Source organism: Parambassis ranga, chromosome 9 (genome assembly GCF_900634625.1).
Source record: "Parambassis ranga chromosome 9, fParRan2.1, whole genome shotgun sequence".
Classification (NCBI taxonomy): Eukaryota; Metazoa; Chordata; class Actinopteri; family Ambassidae; genus Parambassis; species Parambassis ranga.
In genome coordinates, this window is record NC_041030.1 from 23,314,025 (window position 1) to 23,330,674 (window position 16,650).

Genomic DNA, 16,650 nt, shown 5'->3' on the forward strand with positions numbered 1-16,650 from the left:
CGCCGTGGCGGGGTTTACATAAAGCGTGTTTAAATATACTTTTATTCATTAGTTTTATTGTGTTCATGTATTCGAACCAATACACTGTAATATGAGCCGTTCAAACTGTATCGATAAACCTTCGAACACCCGGCTCCGCCCCTCCGCCCTCACTGCAGGGCGGCTCGGTGCATTAAATCAGGCGCACCGCTGGTTGTCAGTGTGCAGCAGGCATATGGCTGCTCGGCTTACACTCGGCGTGTGTCCAGCGGAATGATATAAAGACCGATTCAGACAGCCCGAGTTCTCAGACCGCGTCTCTGTCCTCTGTACCCGGACCGGGACTGTCCACGGCGATGGCTCATCTGACTGAAAACCCCGCTGACAAAGAGAGGTGAGTTCTTCTACACGCTAGCCCGTTAGCCTAGCTAAGCTAAAGCTAGCAGTGTGAGCCGCTCAGCGAACTCTCTTTAAAAGTGCTGTTGTGTTGTTTTGCTGCTCACAGAGTGTCTTCGCCTTTTCCAGTTTATGTGGTATTATGTCACATTTATCAACTTTATTCCCACAAATCATGACGAACATTCAAATCGCGTTTATCTGAGGTTTGGCCTGTCGCGCTCTCCGTAGGACGGTGGTCCTTTACCATGACGTGGATTTAAACGTGTGTGTGTGTGTTTCAGGTTCATCTGTCTCTATCCGGTCTACATCAACAGTAAGAAGACGCTGGCTGAGGGACGCAGGATCCCCGTGGAGAAGGTGACGGAGTTTTCCCCACTTAAATTTTTATTAAAGTTGTTTTTCACTTATACAGATGTGAAACCTAAATGAATACAATTCAACTCAAAAACAAACATGAACACATGGGGGTTCCCTTCTGGACAGTCCATCCATATTCCATTTTTTATACTCAGTATCGTCGCTGCTCGGTCGTAAACATCGTCCACCTCCTCCGTCTCTTTGAGCTTCCTGCAGCCGATGTGTCCTTGTTTCCTCTACAATGTGTGTCCATGGATCCTGTGTGGGGGTGTCTTCCTTTGCCTTTTTAGGGATCTTCAGTAACATATCACAAACCATTATCCAAACCGTCTTATGACGTCACAGTTCCAAAAAATATGTGAACGATCAGCATTCAGTACTCCACAACCTCCAACTGTTTGCTTTTGACCGCAGGTTCTTCCAAGAACTTCCCTCCAGATCCATCACCCGGTGGATGTGTGATGTATTTTCTGATTCAATTCAATTCAGTTTTATTTATATAGCGCATATTACAATCAGACATTGTCTCAAAGCGCTTCACAGGAACCCCCCTAAGAGCACTGTGGCAAGAAAACACTTGAGAGAGAGAGAGAGAGTAAACACAGATTATGAGACGATATGACCAGTATGATCCAGATTCTGATTCCCATTTTTCTTTTATGTATTAGTTTAGTGTTTATTTGATATCAATTGTTATATAATCCAGATACAGTTCTAACTTTGGATCACACCGTCATCCTGGTCTCTTTCATATAGTAATCCCTCAGTTGTAGGTATCTATAGAAGTCATGTTTATCCAAATCATATCTGTCTTTAATGTTTTGAGAACTCTCCAGCTGTCCACCTTTCACCAGTACACACCACACTGTCGTCCCCTTGGTTATCCGATGCTTAAATCCTTTGTCATATCTAGCTGGTTTAAAGTTGACCTGATGTCTTTTTGAATCTTGTATTTTTTTATTACGTTAAATAATTTTAGTGTGAACGTCGTGGTTGGATTCCTTTGGTTTTGGTCACCTTGTATATTTCCTCGTCTCCTCTAATGCTCTGTGTTGGGTATTCTCCAAACTGTTTTTCCACATCTCTCCATTTTGAGGTGACTGAGTTTTTAATGAGCTTTGAAGACGTGTCTCACGTGTCTCACAGTCTGGACTGTCCTCACAGGACATGTTGGACACAGCAGTCCGCATTCAGCGGAGATGAGCTTTTGGTCCTCATCACTTCGAGGAGCTGGTTTTGTTCAGTCCTCTTTGTGTGTGAACAGAACGCCTCCGTTTGGTTCATGAGATGAAGCTAATCTGAGATTATACATGTTTTTTTCAGTGTTTTAAGGACTCATTTAATCTCTGATGTTTTTATTGACCGAGTGATCGATCATGAAAAACCTGACGTGTGAATGAGTGATGAAGACCTGAGGGTCAGAGCGGGTTTCATCGCAGATTATCCGATAAAACAGATAATCTGACAGATTGATCAGGAAGTGACGCAGCAGCTGTGGTTCTGTCTGCAGGCGGTGGAGAATCCATCATGCGGCGAGATCAGAGACGTCCTGACAGCAGCTGGGATGAACGTCTACATGGAGGTACAGCCTGAGGACACACACAGACACACCATCTCACATAATGACATCATCGTGTGTGTGTTTTCCAGAACAAAATGCACCCCAGGGAGTGGAACAGGGACGTCCAGTTCAGAGGCCGGGTCAGAGTTCAGATGAAGCAGACTGACGGCAGCCTCTGTCAGGAGAAGTTCTCCTCACGTAAGACACTCACACACACACAGAGCTCTGTCTGAGTGTGTGTGAGGTTTGTTGATTGATTGATTGATCCTGTCCTCAGGTAAAGACGTGATGGTTTACGTGGCCGAGATGATCCCCAAACTAAAGACTCGCACTCAGAAGAGCGGCGGCGGCGACAGCAGCTCTCAGCAGGGAGAGGGAGGGAAGAAGAACAAGAAGAAGAAGAAATGAACAGGAAGCGGCAGTTCTTTGTTTTATTTGTGCTCATTTCTCGTTTAGGTGAACGCTGAGTTTTGTGTTTCTTCTGCAGATTTGTCCATGTGTGGACTCTGTGGAGGAGGAAGGTGTGAAGACACAGGAGGTGTTTCTCCACCTTCCTCCACATCTGAAGATGAATAAATGGTTGATGTTGTGCCTGTTGAGCTGTTGGTCAGATGGAGAGACTCCTCAGACGGCCACCTTCTCAGCAGCGTGTCTCCTCCATGGAGCCTTCAGCTGTAATGATGCAGATTTTTTGTCCTGATTTCTGAAACGTTCTGATTAAAAACTGATACTTTGATGTAAACCGTCAGACCACTTGAATTTATTTACTATTCACATATTTCAAGTCATTTGCGGTGGTGCGGTTCGCCACTAGATGTCGCTGTTTAATGTCTCTCAGCCACACAAGTTGTTCCAGGACCACGAGCTGCTAGGACTGCACACATGCTGGCCTACCGATCATGGCCACACCAGGAGGCGGGTCAGATTCAGGGGGGTCACGTGGTCCAGCCAGTGGCAGGCAGTGACTTTAATGTCAGAGTCTCTGAGGTTTTATTCTGACAGAATTGCTACTTTAATCTCAGAAATCCTGAGATTATTCTTGGATTATTATCAAGTTACTCTGAGCTGAGCTGTGAATGATCATCTCTGTGTTACTAAGTGTGTTGGTGTCACAGCTGTGCATCTGGAATTGAAATTACCCACATGTATTATGACTGGACCTGGTCACAAAGGTTACGTTTTCCAGTGAATGGCGCAGACCCTGAACGCACCGCAGCATTGATCTGTGTTCTTCACAGTTGTTAGTTTTTTCTCATTGAGTGTTTTAGTCACAACGGTGAGTCAATGATTGCCATGCTTTTATTTTGACAGTGTTTAATTAGGAATACATTGATAGAACAGAAAGAGCTGAATCTAAACAGTGTTACTGACGACCATCGTTTGTTCCTCAGCACAGACGGGAGATCAGTCTGCCGATGTGAAGGCCGTACGAACATCATCAATCTTTAAATCATCAATACATAAAATCTAAGCTGTGAGTGGAACTGGCCGTTTCCTCTTTAAAGCTCTGATGCCTCCTCTGAGTGCAGAACTTCTGTTTCATCTGCACCTTCGCTGGCGGTTCTTCATCTCGTATCATCCTTTTTTGCATCTTTCACTTTTCGCCTCACAAACCTCGTTCCACAGATCCGTGACGTGAACAAACTGTTGACAGGGACCAGGCATGTGCGTCAGCTGATGGCTGATGAGCACAGACTCCTCCGGTTGTTGTGACTGACACTCCTGCAGCAGTTTGTCCATTGACACCTCAATGTCTCTGAAAACCAGCTTCAGATGTCCACACCTGTTTCCGTCACTGATCCAGCCTTCCAGGGAAACCCTGATCGCCTCTTGGTCCGGCCCGAAAAAGCTCAGTATCACTCTCTCTGAATCAAATTTGCAGTCAAATGCCAGTTTTGACCCAGAACCCAAGTACAAGATGTCTGTGCTGTTGTCCTTGGCACAGTTGTCAATGGCAACTGTACCCTGGAGGAAAACTACCATATAGATGTCATTTCCGTCACCCCCCACCAGGTAGTCTCCACCAGTGGACACCAAGATGTCGTTGCCGTCTGACCCTTTGAGAAGAGAACTTTCATATCCAGACACCAAGACGTCAGAGTAGATGGTGCCGATCACAGTTTCCACGTCCTTCAGCACGTCCCCCTCAGCGTCGGCATAGCGGCCTTGTCCAGTCAGCAGGTTCACATAGACACCTTTACCCTTCTCATGATCGCCGCGGTACACAACAGTGTCTCTGCCTTGACCTCCATCCACCAGATCAGCACCTGGTCCAGGAATGAAGACGTCCCAGCCTGAGTTTCCCATCAGGGTGTCGTCTCCGTCCTCACCATAAAGGGTGTCGTCGCCCAGCCCACCAATCAGGAGGTCATCTCCACTTCCTCCTATTAGCGTGTCATCTCCCTCACCTCCATCCAAAGTGTCATCCTTCCACCCACCAAACAGGGCGTTGTCCTGGCTGTTGCCCAGTATGTCGTTGGACTGGGAGGGGCAGCCCTGCACTGTCTGGACCTTGGACAGATTTCTGACTGAGCTGAAGTCCAGACGGCAGTCCACCTGCTGGGATTGTTGCAGAGTCACTTTGAAAGCTTCAGTCTGGAAGAGCAGGACATCTCCACTTGAGTTCAGCGGTTTCAGTTTAAAACGGACTCCATCAGAGCTCTGAAGCTCGAGGTGCTGATGTTCTGACCCTTTTTTGAAGCCGAGCAGACTGAGTTGTAAATCCTCCTTTTTGGTCTTTATGGTGACATTCAGACCTTCTGTGTATGAAGAGTCCAACATGACCTGGCTGCCATCGAGGAAATCCATGTCAACCAGCACAGTATCAATACTCTGATCTTCTGCAAAGTTATCGATCAATAAGCTCCTTCCGTATCCACGCTTGATTACGTAAGTGTCTTTTCCTTCTCCTCCTGCCATCAGGGCACCCCCGGTGTTCGGATCGAGCAGGTTCTCGTTGCTGTTCCCCACCATGATGTCGTAACCTTTGGAGCCGTACATGTCTTTGACTGAAGGAGCTGCATCCATCTTCATCACTTTGCCTCTGAGCCCACAGAAGGTTTCCTCTGAATACCTGCCCCTGTAGCGGTAACAGCCGGATAGTCCTGCTGTTCGGAGCGGTTCAGGTTCCTGGTTTCTGTAATCAATGGTTATTGGGAGCATTACAGCCTCGTCACAGCTGCTGGTGTTGGCTGTCAGAGCGGCTGTTACCCCATCACTGGTCTGGACCTGCAGGTGCTGATGCTTCTCTGAAGAGAACCAGTTCTGAAGGATGACTGTTCGGCTGCCCTGCACCGACATGACGATGTTCTGTCCCTCACAAGAACATGTTATATGTTTATATTGTTCTTTCAGGAAGAGAAGGTCCAAGGCCAGGTCTGGTGATTGGTTATTGATGGTTTTTGTCCCTTGTCCTGGTGTGATGATGTACCAGTCTTCTCCTCCTCTGCCTTCTATGAAGTCCTGCCCCTTTCCGGGGATGAACACGTTGTGTTCTTTGTTTCCTTTAATGACATCATCAAACTGTGACCCGCGGACCTCGGTCACGCCGCCTAACGCCTCGTCCTCCTGCAGGTCCACCTTCAGGGCAGACTGGGAGCTGCTGTAGTCGATGCTGTGGCTTCTTATGCACTTGGTGAGTGTCTTGCTCTGCTGGCAGTCGGTCTTGTTATCAGAGATTGCGAACGTGACCAGATCCTTTGTGACCACCACCAAATGTCTGTCAGCTGCTGACCTGAACCACTTCACTAAGGTCACACGGATGGCTGTACCATTAAGGAGAGCTTCCAGGTGAACATCATCACCTTCTACCCTGACGTTGAAAGCATGAAGGTCTGCTTCTATTATGGCCATGTCAGTTTCATTGTCTGTGGAGTAATTTTCAATCATCACTGAAGACTCTTTTCTTACTACGTACATGTCTTCTCCTTCACCACCTCTCAGAAGATCCCGCCCTCCTCCCCCATCGATCATGTTCTTTTCTCCGTTTCCAATGATCACATCGTTATAACGGGACCCAAAGATGTTTGTAACTGTGCGTAACAGAGGCCCCGATGTGTCCACGGTCTCACTGTGAGTCAGAAACATCTTGTTAATCGCTTTGGCCACCAGCCGAACAGAAGACAGGACCACGGGGGAAACCTCAAATAAGACTCCGTCTCCTGACATCATGTTCATGTGACGATAGGCTTCCCCTAAAAACCAGTTCTGAATTGTTACAGAGTGGCTGCCTTCATATCTTAACAGGACATCGTTTCCAGATTTAGACACAGAAATGTGACTGTAGTCGACACTGAAGTGAAGTGTGTCCAGGTCTTTGGAGGGATCATAGTTGTTGATGATTGTTTCTCCTCCATTTGCTGGAATGATGTAAGTGTCTTTTCCTCCAGAGCCTTCAACATAACTTCTCTGTTGGCCGAGGAAGAACGTGTCGTCACCAGGTTTCCCATAAAGCTTGTAGTAGTAACTCAGCATGACCTCGATCACATGTTGGTCCTCTGATGTCTGAACTGCAAAGAACCGATTAGAGTCCTGGTTTCCCACATACGTCCCGTATCGTGAATATGAAAGTGACTCATAGCCTGAAACCACAGTCACTGAGCCGGCTGGTATGAACATCAGTAATTTGTTCTGTAGTGTTTGGTACTCTAACTGATGAGATTCTCCCAGACCAAGAATGATGTCTTTGCTTACATGTGTATCAACATCCCAGCACCTCCTCCCAAAACTCTCATCACTAGAAACAAAATTGTCCATGCAGAACTGAGACTGGCCCTGCTCAGCCAGGGTGAAGCTAATAGATCCTCCATTCCAAGAGGAGGCGCCACCACTGAAGTCGATGGCGGTTGTTCCATCCTGTTCCTTTGTGACTCTGTAATACTGATGATAGTCTGAGATCTGTGCAACAAGTTTTCGTCCCTCCTCAATTTCATCATAATGCCAATCATAGAACACACTGGCCACATGAATCCCAAAGTCCAAAGTTCCTTTACCAAGGCCAACAATAACAGCCCCCACTTTCTTCAAAACTCCAGCATCAGCCGGGAGGCTGTTTAGCTCATTCTGGACGCCCATATAAACATCATCCACGGCCATCCGGATGACCGACAGAGCCAGATTAATTGGAATTATAACAGGTGCCGGTTCAGGCTGAGCCAGTTCAACAACATCCAAACTAATCATACTAGTATCTAAAACAGCATCAATGTATCCCAGGGCGCCGCCTCTCTCCAGATCTTGTTCAAGGTTGTAAACTCCAAATCCAATCCCCACTATCGGTATGACTTTCATGAAGCCCTTCATTGCGGGGCTTCTCATGACTGTAGCTGCTGCTCTGGCCATTCTCATCTCTGAGGACAGAGCCGTTCGGGCAATAACAGATGCCGTCATGGCGGTGACTCCGTGAACTGTCTGCAGAGTGCCCACCACACCATCTTTAATGTGTCCCTGTTCAAAGGCACGGACTGCTCCTTTCATCCCCATCAGGAGACCCAGTGTTCCAGCAGCAGTTCCAGCACGCTCTACGCTCTTGCTGACCTGATGGGGGGACGTTGAACTGTGCACCTCCATGTCATGGACTGCTGAGTCCATGTTCTGCAGCAGCCTCTCACTGTAGTGTTGACTCTCTGGAGACAGCTCAGCCCTAAACTCAACAGGCTCAGCATCAGGATGATCCTGGGACACAACCTGAGCCACAAACTGCCCGTTCTCTATCCGGGCACTTCCCTCCTGAAGGCGCAGTCCTGCCAGGCGCTCACCAAATTTCTTTGTGAGCTGAGCATGGATCTCTTCAGCAAATGCTGCAGATGCTCTGGAGAAATAAGATTCAGATTTGAAAGAATTCTCCAAGTCTGAGGCTGAATTTAAGTCTCGAGTTGTTACGGATCCATCCTCATGGCCCCCCAATGTCCCAGACGCAGGATGATCCCCACCACCTTCTGATGGTGGTACAATGCTCTGTTGTTTAATCGCTTCTTGGTATTCAGTGAAATATTGTAAGAAATCCATCTTTCCCTCTGAGTTCTCTGTATAAATCTTGTATTGCACTGATAGTTCATCCACCCTTTTAAGTACCTCGTCACTGCCAAGAGTTCTAACCCACTGTGTCATCAGGTCAGTTTCCTTTTTGACGACCACTGAAAGGTCTTCCATTAACTGCTCCTTGGTCCGACGGTAACGTTGGTTTGTCAGTTTACTGGAACCTTCAGGTGTTGCTGAGCCTGTGAATCCTCGACTGCTTGGGTCGATCCATGAACCTCCTCTTGCCATTGGGTGTTTATCAAAAAAAAACTCTCTGCCTATCTGTTGAATATTGTTGTCTGAGTGTCCAACCATGTCCAGGGCCATGAGGGTCAGAGGGAATGTCCGGAAATTTCTGGCAGATTCAGATATAACTGATGCAGTAAAGTATGTGGTGTACCAGGCCTCGGTGGACAGGGTAAGACCAGCTGTGGGTTCTCCAAGAAAAGTATTTCTCACATACTGAACGTAGCTTTGTTTCAGAGCATCTTTGCCTTTTAGACCAGAAGTGTTTATCACAGATTGCACATGTGTCTCTCGTGGGTTTGTTATGATCCTCTGATCCAGAATGCTATCCCTCATGTCTGGGTATTTCTCCTTGTCTTTCTGTTCTTTAACACTTTGTGTGACTTGATCTATGATGTTGTTGTTTCCTACCTGGTTGTTGTTCAGCCTTTTTCCAACTGGATACACATACAGATTTTTAGGATCAACCTGATATATCCAGTCATTGACCATCAGATATGAGTACTTAGCCTCTCCGGTCTTTGCGTAGTGATGGATGAGATTTCTGATGTCTTCTCCTAATCTAACCTCATAACACACTGTTGGTTTTTCTCTCATATGTAGTATGTATTCTCTTGAATTGTGTGGGATGGTGACTGTCTTCAGTTGAGCTGTTAGTTTTGGGTCAAACAATCCCCAAGTTAAGGCCTGTAGTGTGTCAGTGGTGTGGATAAGTCGTGGCCTATCAATGTAGGGAAACCGATCAAAAACTGCCGATTCTATAAACTTGCTTGGTTTAAGTGGCCAGCTGGACTGTAGGATTCTGAGAGGGTTTCGTGGCATAAGAACATTTCTTTCGTTGGTAAAGACCGGCTCCCCTGTCCTTCCCGGCTTGGTCCTAGTAATGACGTTTCCGTTCCTGTCCAGCATCGCCACCACTTTCTTGCTGTCATCTTTGTGTCTCCATTGCAGTCCTTCTGGGGTGATCTCCTGTGTGATCTTCTCTCCTGTGTGTCTGACCTGCAGCACAGCATCCCTCAGGTGCAGCTCTGTCTCGATGCCGGCAGTCTCATGGAGCTCCTTCAGCAGGGTATCAATGAACTGTTTATCTGATCCGACCTCACAGGCCACCACACTAGTTGTTTTGATTCGGTCTCCGACCCTGTAGGTCCTCTGAATGATTTTGCTCACGTCTTTGGATCTGTACCCTGCCAGTCTCATCTCTCCTAAGTTGTCCCTTGCCCCGTGTCCTACCAGCACCAGCCTGCTGTCCTCTGACAGAGGTATAGACTCACCGTGGATGAGTTTTGGTCTTTGGTTTTCATCGAGGACATAAACAGAGCTGACGTCTGGATGCTTGTTGTACAGAAAAGTAGCTGCTTTTCGGACCACGGGGTCGTCTTCCATGATGAGAATCTGCTGGTGGTCGTACTGTGTGCTGTGGTCAACTGGTCTTTGTGGAATCCGGTAGCGGGACACTGACTCAGACTCATCCATCACCTGGTAAACCTGCTGATTCTCCGTGGTGGTCTCTAAGACCGCTCGCAGTCCATGGACCATGAACACCCGAATGAAGTTACGGTGGAAGTCTGCGGTCATGTTGTGCAAGTGATGAGCCGGAGAGGCCTGACACGGTTTGTCCACCTTCTGAAACACTTCCAAATATTTTGACCACCGTGTAGCTGTCTGCTTCTGGCAAACAGGAGTCATTGAGCAGGCATTCTTTGCTGACTATTACTGAGTAGTAGGGGTCCGTGCTGTATTCCTGTTGGACTCTGTCATTGGTGGACCTTTCCCCATCAGTCTTCACCAGGATCTTCTGGCTGTAGCTGTGCGAGATCTCTGAAGTTGTTAGCAACCAATCGTCTGTCCTTTGTTCATCGATATCTTCCAAGAAGAGGTCAAAGTCCTGCAAAATAAAACGTTCATTTATATCATCACTGAAGGATGGACACATGAATAAAGCCACATTTCAGCCCTCACCTCTACCACTCCACCCTGACCCTCCACCTCACATCAGGGCTCTCAAGTTTTTATTTTTGCTTGGAATGAGAATGGGGGTCAGGGGGGGGGGTGTCACTTGCAGGGGTGCGGCCCCTCCCAGTGTCCATCAGCAGAATCACATTCTTTATATTATATATATAAAGATATTATATTTATACTAAAGTCACAAATGACAAACACGGCAGTGGTCCCCTATGCACCCCTCGGACAGTCGTGATTATTTTATACCTCAGGGGCGTGTTGGGGGGACAGCACGAGGGGAGGGCGGTCTTTGCTCAGAAAAGTTTCAATGAAATAAATGCCAGGTTGTTAAACACCTATTTACCTTCAAATCGATATTGATTCAAGTGTGACTGCTCTACATCAGTGCAGGGTGTGTAAGGAGTGCACCTGTAAGGAGGCTGTAGCCGTTTCATTTGGTTTTTGATTTAAACTGACCTACAGTCCACATCTGAGCCTGTTGGAAGTGTCTTTCTGTTTGTTTAGAAGTCATCTACTTCTGAGTGGTGACTGATGTACTGAGTGTAGAGGTGGACTTGAGCCGTTGCCCTTTATGACTTGTCCAACATATGACGTAGGTGTTAAAACAAGAAGTGGGATTGGGCCTGAAGTCAGACATGCACAGCTCTAACATGCAGGACAGTCAGTACGGGTTTTGGTGTGTGTTGACATGTTTGACAGATGGTCTTGGTCTGGTTTTGTCTCGGCGTGGCCTCACTAACCTTCTCCTTTTCCATGAGCAGAGCCGTGAAGTTGCCACAGTCCTGGACTCCATCCAGGAAACTCATCATGTTCTGGTAGATGTCAGCCCTGATGGAAACATATCCATGTGTTGACGTCACAGAAACAACCTCCCCCAAATTGAATTAAAGCCTTCTTACCCGCTGACAGATCGTGCAGCTCTTGATTGGCTGTTGGATAAATGAAAGACGTAACAACAGTTAGCAGATCACACAGCACTTTAATGGTTTTAATATTTGCAACTAAAAATGAAACTTTTATCACTTTTGCTTATTGTGTGGCAGTATTCCAAAACACAGTGGAGAGTGTGATGTCTGTCTGTGGAGAGAACCCCATCATCACAGCTGTATTCTGATGCTCCATATCTTTACACAGGCATTTAAACAGATCAGCCTGATTTTACTAGCATGATATTTCGGGGTGAGCTAGGCCAGCTGTCACATAGCTAAAGGTTCAGGTAAACAGTGTGGCTCTCTCATCTTTGTGTAAATGGCACAAAGCATGAAGCGTGTAGCAGCTATGCTAGCTGTGGTAGCATGTCGCGTGTTGTGGCTGATGTACCTGCTGCTTGCGGACTTGTGGGGCCTGCCATGATGCACGTGCTCGGACAGTCCTCTGAGGCGGTGCAGGGCAGCGATATCAGGGCTAAGCTCCTCCCACTCATCTTCTCTCACCTCTGCAGCATCACACACACACACATTAAACAGAGGTATAATCCAGCTGAGTGTGTGTTTATCTTACCGAACTCTGTGGTGAGGATGAGGAGGCTGAAGAGGATCAGCAGACTCCAGCAGCTCTGTGTCCTTCCCGCCATCATGCTGTCAAACATAAGATCAGACAGGACAGAAATGAAGTCTTCTGATGTGGGCTCAGTGCTGTGAACGTGAATTAAAGAGGAGCTCTGAGCAGCAGAGTTACAAAGAGGACAGGTGTCCAGAAAGATCCAGTACGAGTACAGACATATCCATGATGTTTACAGAGGGAGATGTTGTGGAAGAAAAATGTTCTTGTACTGGTACTAGGTTAGGTTCTCAGAATGCTTTTTCTTGGTACTTCCCAGAACTAAGGAAGTGTTTAGCTCAAGAGTTGAAGAGTTGAAGAGCGAGGTCGGGGTGACCTGGCTTGTTGAACTGGCTATGTACGCAAAAACAAGTCAGGATGATAGGAAGCAGATGTGGAAATGAACACAATGCCAGAACTAGTTGCCAAACTTAGACACGTTCTTTAGCACACACACACGTGCACGCAGACCACGCATACACATACACACACACAGGCAGGCTTGGCTATAAAAGATCTTCAGTTTTTGGGTTCAGGGGACTGTATCTGAATTTGCTGGCTGATACGTGTCGAACAGTTGATCTCAATAAATTCCCGCTGAAGGCTGACTTCTGACTCTTGACCTTTTGTTCAATTCAAATTGACAACAATGTGAGCTGTCAGCACATGTCATAGTTACTGTAACATGCCTCAAAAAGCCAGATTCATATCACAAAGATTTAACACTAGCAGTTTTTTGGTAAATCCAGTACAGTGAAAGATGCATCCAAATGACGTATACACCTGAATTTCCCCTGGGATCAAAGACATATCAATGTATCTATGTATGAAACATGTCGCCCGCACACATCACAGCTGCTTTCTGTGTGAATATAAGCCAGTTTATGATCCTGTGGTTGATCTTTGTTTTGTTTCCATATTGTTTATTCCTTCCAGTTATTTATGATTTTGAGATTATTTAGATTAATGCAGTTCGACTCACCTGTTGATGTGGAATGATGAGCTGTCCCCCTCCTGAGGAACAGAGCGCTGCTTTTATCCAAGCACAGGCTCCGATGGGGGGTGGTGCTTAGAGCCACATTACACTAAAGGTGTGTGTAGGTGTGTGGTATGAGGATGTGTGTGTGTGTGGTATGAGGATGTGTGTGTGTGGTATGAGGATGTGTGTGTGTGTGGTATGAGGATGTGTGGTATATGTGTGTGGTATGTGTGTCTGAGCTTCATCGTTATCAATCATCACACACTGATCATGGTAATGGAGCAGCACCTCTCCTGATCTGATCATTACGTCTCAGAAGATGAATCTGTCCTCACGGGGCTACAAAGATCTTTAATAACACAGATGTCTCTCTCCTGCATCACTTCATGTGTGTGTGTGTGTGTGTAGTAGTAGTGTGACTGATTGAAGGAGTGAGCGCTCTTTCCCTTAATACAAGATCTTTGAATAACATACAAGTTTATGGACCATGTCAACAAACTGGACAGCTGACTGCTGCTGAGACACAGGACTACTGCTGGGCTGAGAGTTCAGGCTGTGCGTGGGGAGCGAGGTGTCGCCCTGTGTTTTTATCAGATCCTTCAGTCATGATGTTGCTGCGCAGGCTTGTCAGTTAGCTAAATTGTTAGCTACTGTCTGCTCCATCCGTCAGTGACGGGCCGATTAACATTAATCAGATACTGAAAATGTAATTTAACTACACATTGCTAATGTTAGCTTCAAGATTTTTTTTTTTTTCATTGATTATTTCAGCAGCAGAGGCCTCAGTCTGCTCTGGAATGTGATCGACCAGGAAGAGATCTTGTATCAGGGAAGAACCACCTCAGTGTCAGAGAAAGGAACGTCCTGCTCAGTCAGACAGGAGTGTTTGGTAGTAACAGGTGACCCTTTGTTCTTACTGTGAGTCTGTGCAAACTTCCTGGATGGATGGAATCACTGCATTGGATGTGGTAGAAAGATGATGTCTGAGGCCACCACCTCTGTTAAGGGAAGGTTCTTCCAGCTTCACATAGATGCTTCCTGACTCCTCTTTAGACCATCTGTCCTCTCTGTCGAGGATGTGGACATTGTTGTCCTCAAAGGAGTGTCCTCTGTCTCTGAGGTGGAGGTGAACAGCTGAGTCTGGTCCTGAGGAGGTGGCTCTCCTGTGCTGAGCCATTCTTCTGTGGAGTGGTTGTTTAGTTTCTCCAATGTACAGATCAGAACATTCCTCACTGCACTGGACTGCATATATCACATTGCTGTGTGTCTCCCTGGGAGTCTGATCCTTCAGGTGAACCAGTCTCTGTCTCAGTGTTGTCATAGGTTTGAAGTGGACCAGGATGTCATGGTTGTTGAAGATCCTGCGGAGTTTCTCTGATACTCCTGACACATATGGAATGGAGATGTTCTTTCTCCGCCGGTTGTCGTCCTTCTTCTTGTTGTTGGGGGGTCTTGTTTTTGTGGCTTTGATGAGTCCACTTGGGGTAGCCACAGGTCTGCAGGGCCTTCCTGATGTGGTGTTGCTCCTTCTTCTTCCCCTCTGAGCTGGTGGGTACAGTCTGTGCTCTGTGCTGCAGGGTCCTGTCTGAATTACTATTAACTACCTGTTGACTGATGATAAATATGTAGATATGCATTAGAATATAATCAGTGTTTCATCTTGTCTTGCCGTCATGTTTGTCCTCTGTAATGTTTGATGTTTGCTGCATGTTTGTCCCTCTCTCTCCTTCATCCTCTCTGTCCTGTCTCCCTCTTCTCCTCTCTCTCTCCTTCATCCTCTCTCTCCTTCATCCTCTCTGTCCTGTCTCCCTCTTCTCCTCTCTCTCTCTCTCCTTCATCCTCTCTGTCCTGTCTCCCTCTTCTTCTCCTCTCTCTCTCCTTCATCCTCTCTGTCCTGTCTCCCTCTTCTTCTCCTCTCTCTCCTTCATCCTCTCTGTCCTGTCTCCCTCTTCTTCTCCTCTCTCTCTCCTTCATCCTCTCTGTCCTGTCTCCCTCTTCTCCTTTTCAAACCTACTCTGGGACCTGTTTTCAAAAGTTTTTAAAAAGATCGTATTTGACCTTAAAACTGGATCTCTGCCTCAGAGTGATGCTTAAAAACAGCTTCTCTCTCATGGCTTCACGCTGACATCTTAGGAATGAACATCAAGACCTTCAGGTTAGACTTGTAGCTGTTGTCAGTCTGGATGTTCTTCCTGGTTATTAGCTGATACAAGACTTTCACTTTGACCAATAAACAAAGAGTCTCTTCAGGTGCAGACGAGGGGAATTCCTGATGATCAAGTCCTGTTCCCACAGAGGTGTGACAGGACGGGCGGAGGTGTAGTCTTCCCAGGGGGCTGATGGGTGCATCAACCTCAACATCCTTTTAAACATCACAGTTAATATATGAATAACAATATAAGCTGGTGGAATGAGACACAGGAGCTGTGAGCTAGAAAACATTGTTTTAATACGCAGAAACATTTCACAGCAACATCCTGCTCATGCAGATCATATCAAACGTTTCATTTCTGTAGAAAATCCAAAAACACGTCGACTATTAAGGCTACTGGTCATAAAAACTGAGTTCTGTTCACATGCGGTCCGATCGGTGTGAAGACGTCTCCTGCCGCCACCGACTCCGTACACCTACCCACAACACAACCAGCGGCCGAATGTCCATGAATACAGTACACATCTAACACAATCAGCGTCACAATGAACACGTTCAATCAATCATCACCACGAAGTCTGAGTCTGTACAGAGCTGGACACACGGCGCCTCAGCCCATCACGGCCCGACACAGCACCAGCAGCAGGAGGGTTTCTGAGGCTCACCTACAGGGACCGCCTCCTTCCTTCCTTCCAACCTTCCATCCATCCATCCTTCCTTCCTTCCTTCCTTCCATCCATCCATCCTTCCTTCCTTCCTTCCTTCCATCCATCCTTCCTTCTTTCCTTCCTTCCTTCCTTCCAACCTTCCATCCATCCATCCTTCCTTCCTTCCTTCCTTCCTTCCTTCCTTCCTTCCTTCCTTCCTTCCATCCATCCTTCCTTCCTTCCTTCCTTCCAACCTTCCATCCATCCATCCTTCCTTCCTTCCTTCCTTCCATCCATCCTTCCTTCTTTCCTTCCTTCCTTCCTTCCAACCTTCCATCCTTCCATCCTTCCTTCCTTCCTTCCTTCCATCCATCCATCCTTCCTTCCTTCCTTCCTTCCATCCATCCTTCCTTCCTTCCTTCCTTCCTTCCTTCCTTCCTTCCATCCATCCTTCCTTCTTTCCTTCCTTCCTTCCTTCCTTCCTTCCAACTTTCCATCCTTCCATCCTTCCTTCCTTCCTTCCTTCCATCCATCCTTCCATCCTTCCTTCCTTACTTCCATCCTTCCTTCCTTCCTTCCTTCCTTCCAGCCTTCCTTCCTTCCTTCCTTCCTTCCTTCCTTCCAGCCTTCCTTCCTTCCTTCCTTCCTTCCTTCCAGCCTTCCTTCCTTCCTTCCTTCCTTCCTTCCTTCCAGCCTTCCTTCCTTCCTTCCCTCCTTCCATCCATCCTTCCTTCCTTCCTTCCAACCTTCCATCCATCCATCCTTCCTTCCTTCCTTCCTTCCATCCATCCTTCCTTCCTTCCTTCCA

General features: G+C 47.0%; 2 protein-coding genes across 2 annotated transcripts; one reads left to right on the forward strand and one right to left on the reverse strand.

Annotated features, from left to right (window-relative positions):
• The first annotated feature begins 14 nt into the window (after positions 1 to 14).
• srp19 (signal recognition particle 19) lies at positions 15 to 3,038 on the forward strand. The gene is made up of 5 exons (XM_028415237.1): positions 15 to 373; positions 660 to 735; positions 2,246 to 2,317; positions 2,386 to 2,494; positions 2,574 to 3,038. Exons 1-5 carry the CDS (start codon positions 336 to 338, stop codon positions 2,702 to 2,704), a joined length of 426 nt encoding a protein of 141 aa, XP_028271038.1. The 5' UTR covers positions 15 to 335; the 3' UTR covers positions 2,705 to 3,038.
• A 6,986-nt stretch (positions 3,039 to 10,024) lies between these two features.
• LOC114441560 (uncharacterized) lies at positions 10,025 to 12,098 on the reverse strand. The gene is made up of 5 exons (XM_028414543.1): positions 12,026 to 12,098; positions 11,846 to 11,960; positions 11,425 to 11,454; positions 11,266 to 11,353; positions 10,025 to 10,448 (listed from the first exon to the last, which is right to left on the reverse strand). The coding sequence occupies exons 1-5, from the start codon at positions 12,096 to 12,098 to the stop codon at positions 10,116 to 10,118; spliced, it is 639 nt and encodes a 212-aa protein (XP_028270344.1). The 3' UTR covers positions 10,025 to 10,115.
• Positions 12,099 to 16,650: the final 4,552 nt, after the last annotated feature.